At 39.5% G+C, this 5,822-nt stretch overlaps 1 protein-coding gene across 1 annotated transcript in view; it reads right to left on the bottom strand.

The window, feature by feature from the left end:
* PBRM1 (polybromo 1) overlaps positions 1-5,822 on the bottom strand; it is a 148,966-nt gene that overhangs the window by 42,666 nt on the left and 100,478 nt on the right. Inside the window, exons 22-23 of the mRNA XM_007952061.1 lie at positions 4,966-5,111; positions 2,393-2,550 (exon numbers count right to left, since the gene is read on the bottom strand). Coding sequence (XP_007950252.1) covers positions 2,393-2,550; positions 4,966-5,111 — 304 coding nt within the window. The remainder of the gene's footprint in view (positions 1-2,392; positions 2,551-4,965; positions 5,112-5,822) is intronic.

The raw sequence follows: 5,822 nt of genomic DNA on the forward strand, positions 1-5,822 counted from the left end.
AAAAAAAAAAAAAAAGACTACATGAAGAAATAAAAACTTCCCAGACTGGATGAAAGACACGAATCTTTACATACAAGATGCTCAATAAACTCTGAATAGGTTAAACTCAAAGAAACACACATGATGACACATTATAATCAAACTGTTGAAAGACTAATAAAAAGAAGGAATCTAAAAAGCAGCAAGAGAATAAAGAACAAGGGATCCTTAATAATAGGAACAGCTTATTTCTTATGAGAAAACAGACATCAGAAGGCAGTGGGATGATGTATTTAAAACACTGAAAGAAACAAAGTGTCAAACAAGAATTCCGTATCTGGCAAAACTATCTTTCAAAAATGATGGAGAAATTAAGTCAAAGATGAAGGAGTAAGATGCTAGTAGACTTGCCCTACGAGAAATGCGAATAAGTAAGTCCTTTAGGTAAAATGAAAGAATACTAGATAATAACTTGAAGCCATACAAAAAAATAAAGAACACTGGTAAAAGTAACTACATAGGTAAATATGAAAACCAGTATTTATTATTGTGATATTAATGCATAACATCTGTTTTTTTCCCCCTATGATTTAAAAGACAAAGGCATAAAACAATAATTATAAATCTGTGTTAATGGGCACCCAAAATTTAAAGATGTAATATTTGATAATAATGACATAAAGTGGGGCAGACAGAATTGTACAGAAGCAAAGTTTTTGTACACTATTGAAGCGAAGCAAAGCAAAGCAAAGTTGTATATAGGCAGTTCCTGGGTTGCAAGTATCTGATTATGGACAACTAGTACTTGCCCATTATTATTATGTGAATTTGTCTTCATTCTGAAAGGACTGAACCAATCCCTACTCACAACAAATTCTTCATCACAATCACCTTTACTTGCAGGTTTTAAATCACTGAAATGGCTTTGAGCATTTTTCTGCACTAAAGTAAGATTAAATAAGAACTATAGTATACACCTGTTCCAACTTAGCTACAAAGTTTACTTAAACACACACTTAGGAATGGATCTCATTCACAACCTGGGGACTGCATATACTATTGAGGTATACTACTGAACTAGATTGCCATAAATATTAGATATTAATTGTAACCCCCAGGGAAACCATTAAAAAAGATAACTGAAAAACAATAAATGATGTATGATCACCCTAACCAAAGAAGACTTCAGTCCCACTTTGGTTATGTTCCCTTTGGGTCTCCTGGCTGGTTTTATACTAAGAAATGAACCTCTCGGGGGCACTGCTTTAGTCTGGGTTGCAAGTTGAAAAGGAGACATTCTCTGTTGCAGAAACTCAAGGATGTAATGACTTCACATGTCTTTATTGTTTCCCCAGGGTGGAAAGGGGAAAAATACTGAGTTAGCTGCCATTTAGACATTTTTACCATAACCAATTCTGAAAAAATTAAAAACACCAAAAATCACCTTGATAGATATTAAAGTGATCAAACAAAATCTAAGTATAAAATACTTTTTAATCTGCAAATTTCCTTTTGGTAGTGGGTATGGTAGCTGCTGCTTCTTTAAAACTTTTAGCAGTCAATGTAAAGCTTGGGACCAGTAACCTTTTGGAAAATCACTCTAAAAGATGTAAAGAGTCCTTGGTATAACTAAGCTATGGGGTTAACTCACAGCCAGAAGAAATGTAACAGCTGAAAATGATGACAAGATTATGAAATACACAACTAACCTGAAAAAGGAAATGCTACTGTGAACATCTAGCAGGATGACTGTTGAACAGAAACCAAGACATGAATCCTTCACGTTTCTGGGGCAAGGACAAGTCCACCAGAGACTGTAAAATTCTTCTAATTGCTTCCTGTCTTATTCTTGTAACATATTCTCTATATAGGATCCTTGGTGATTCCACAAATGTGTATGAAGCCTCATTTCACCACTCTGCTCAAACCCCTCCCAGAACTTCTTATCCACTCCAAACTCAATCCAAAGTCTCTACACTATCTACAAGGCTAACCATGACTGGCCCAGCCATCTCCGAGAGCTCATCCCCTTGCTTTCCTCCAGAAACCTGGCCTTCTTGTTCTGAAACATCCCTGGAAACCTAAATGGTTCTCTTCCTCACTCCCACCAGGGCTATCAGAGAGGCTTTTGCAGACTACGTTACCTAAAATAGGAATTCTCCCCAACATTACTTTTATCTTCCTACTGTACTTTATTTTCATTCATAGCCCTTAGTACCACCTGATGTTCCATATATTTATTTTGTAATTTGTTTACTGACTCCCCCAACCTTCACCTCGACGTAAGCTCTAAGAGAGCAGAGACTTTGCTTCATTCACTGCCATATATCTAGCACCCAGAATTGTGCCAGGCAAAGAAATATTCAATGTTTGTGTAACCAATGTGGTCAAAGGAAAAACCATAAACACCTACCCAGAATACATGTCATGGGGCAGGTTTCTTCCAGGTTACTCAGAAACACTTCTTTTTTATAGAACATTTTTGTGGGTTCATGCTCTGTTTCTTCTGGGTGGATGAAGATCGGGCCATAAAAATATGCAGCTCCATCTCGGACCCATACCTTTTCAATTCTTGGGGGAAAAAAGAAATTTCATTAAAACAGAATTTATTCATTTTTGAAGGATTAATCAACACAAATTCCTTTAACTAGAAATTTAATGATATTTAAGATTTAGAGGAGTTTCTCTGGCTGTTTTGCTAATAAAATAACTTCCTTGACTTTTTTCCCCATTTAAAGTACATGAGAAGACAGTTGGAAAAAGAAAATCTGACTACTTCTCACCACCCTCTTTGAAATTGCCCTAGCCTGAGCCATCATCATTCTTGCCTGGATCATTAAAATAGCCTCCTAACAGATCTTCTTGTTTCTACTCTTGACTCTTTACATCTATTCAACTACCATCAGGCAGAGCGATTCTATTAAGACCTAAGTCAGAAGTCACTTACATGTGCTAAACAATCCAGTGGCATCCCAATTACTCAGTGTGGTGGTGATGTTTTTGTGTCAACTTGGCTGGGCCTGGTTGAGTGGCTGGGCAGCTGGTGGTAGTTACTCCCCATAATGAGACTGGCAACTGAATGGTGGGATCTACCACAAGCAGCTGAGTAGGTGCTTTGGGTATGTGGTCTACTTCCCGTATATAAGCAGCAGCTTTGGGAATGGTCTCTAGCTTATGTCACCTTGAACCTTGCATGTAGCAGCCTGCCATGTTCTGCCGACCTTGGGATTTACAATGGACTTGAATTAATGGCCTGCCATGTGATTTGGTAATATCGGGACTGTGGCTTTTTACTTGTCAACCTTGGGCTTGGCAGCCTCAGCAGCCAGCAGCTGTCTGAGTGAAGAAAAGCCTCTAGCTTCTGTGGGCTGGGAGCAGGAGACAGAGCTGAACCCCAACGTTGACAGGCTTTCACCCTGCCCCTAGGGCCTGGCACTTTGAACTTGGACTTAAAGTCTCCAAACTGTAAGAGAATAAACTCCTGTTGTTAAGGCCATCCCATTTGTGGTATATTCTTGTCAGAGCAGCACTAGGTAATTAGAACGCTCAGCAAACGCCCAAGTTCCTACAATGGTCTCTGAGGCCATTACATGATTTGCACTATACACCCTCCTCCTGATGCCTTTCTGACGTTACCTGCAAACCTAACTCATGCATTTTTCACTCCTCCAGTAATGCTATACTTACTGGTGGTTTAAACAGATCAGGCAGGCTCCTGCCTCGGGCCTTTACACTAGCTGTTCCCTCTGCCTGTTACATTTTGTCCTTAGATAGTCACATGACTCACTCCCTCAGTCTCTTCAAGTGTTAGTTCAACTGTTAGCTTCTCAGTGAGGCCTATACAGACCACCTTGTTAAAATACCGCACCACCCTGCTTCAACCACAGCACTCTTGATGCCCTTTGCTTTTATTTTTTCCATAGCTCTTATATGATTTACTTACTCACAATGTTTACTGTTTGCCTCCTCACTAGGTCAAGGCTCCATGGGATTAGGGAGATATGTCTGCTTTATTTACTGATGGATCCCCCGGGCCTGGTAGATAGTAGGCACATAATAAATGCTTACTGAAAGGATTAACAAATACAATCTGGAAACTGAAGCTCACAGAGATAATCGTTTACCTAAGGACATGAAACTAGCAGGGCTAGGAGTTCCAGCAAGGTCTCCTGGAAGCACTACATGTTCTAAGCCATTACTCTACTGCCCAAACTGGCACCTGACTCTTTTCTATTGTTTTATACCACCCAACCATACTTCCATCCATTCACTTGTTCATCAAATATTAAAGCCCCCTACTATGTTTCAGGAGAGCTCTGGTAGCACAGTGCCTAAGGCACTTGACTGCTAACCAGAAGGCTGGCAGTTCAAATCCACCAGCCACTCCCCGGAAGGAAGGTTGGGCAATCTACTTCCGTAGTGATACTGCCTCGGAAACCCAAGGAGGGGTTGCTATGGGTCGGGTCGACTCCACGGCAATGGTTGCATTTGTTGGTTGGTTACTATGTTTCAGGCACTATGCAAGAACAGTGGATACAAAAGGTGAGCAAAAACGGAGCACCCCTATTCTCAAGGCACTTGCAGTTTGGTATGGAACTCTGACAATAACCTAATAAACACCAATATATGACATGTGTTCTGAATGGAAGAAAATATATGATGCTCTTGAGTATGAAAAAGGAAGCTCTAACTAAGTCTGGAGAAGACAGGGAAGATGACTTTCTTAAGGAAGTGTCATTTCAGTTTAAGCTGAAAAAGGAGTTCACCAGGTGGGCAGGGACCCTCCTGAGCTAAGAGCTCAATAAATGGCAGAAAAAGAGGAAAAAAGAGCTCACAAGAGGAATTCAGAAAAGGAAGTGTGGCTGAAGGTGAAAAAGGTGTAGTGTGAGAAGCTGGAAAAGTTGCCAAGGGAAGGACTTTTTCCTTCACTTCTGCTTCCAAATCTCTGGAACCCAATCTCAGCCTCCCTACTTCAATGACACATACCTGCCCACTCGAGGGCGCACCAGGCCATGAGACTTGATGAAGACACAGTCACCAACCTTCAGCCACATGTCATTGTAATGAAGCTGCTCAAAGTAGTGGCAACCTGGTTCACCATTGGACATTTCCACAGGGACATCTTCTTTTTCCTGTAGCAAAGGGAACTGGATGAAGAAAGGCAGCTGACAATCAAGCAAAAGACAAAGGTAAGAATGAAAAACAAGACTTTCCTTCACATTAACTTCAAGAAAAAAATAAAACAAAACCATAAATAAAAGCTGTGATAAGGTAGGAAACCAACAGGTTAGACTCTTGAAATCAAACTATGTCTTATGATATATTGCGTCTATTTAAAATTTCTAGTCAGTTTTCATAAAATAATAATACCACAAGATGCTTTTATTCCCCTCTCCCTCATTCTCATAACCTTTACAAAAAACAAAACCAAAAAACCCCCAATAATACTGGAGAGGAAGCATTTGGAAGCAGATTCATTCATTCACGCATTATTATAGAGGAATTCTACACAAACTTTCTCTACTGTATGTATGGAGCTCCCTTAATTTCTTAACATTAACTGACAATTTGAAAATTTTTATTTTGATTTATTCCAACATGGACAGGAGAAGCACAGTTCCTGTGACATAATCACACATATTTTGTTTCTGAATAAGTTACAGCCTCTGTCACCTACTGGATGCGATGACACTGGGCAAATTAACTGACCCTGTGTGCTTCTGATCTCTTATCTTTTTTTTTTTGGAATGTGAGATTTTTTTTTGTTTTTTATTAGGATTTGGGTGAAGATTTACAGAGTAAATTCACTTTTCATACAGCAGTTCACATATACTTTGTCTCAT

Source organism: Orycteropus afer, unplaced genomic scaffold (assembly GCF_000298275.1).
Source record: "Orycteropus afer afer isolate SDZICR_OR568_19922 unplaced genomic scaffold, OryAfe1.0 scaffold00323, whole genome shotgun sequence".
Classification (NCBI taxonomy): Eukaryota; Metazoa; Chordata; class Mammalia; order Tubulidentata; family Orycteropodidae; genus Orycteropus; species Orycteropus afer.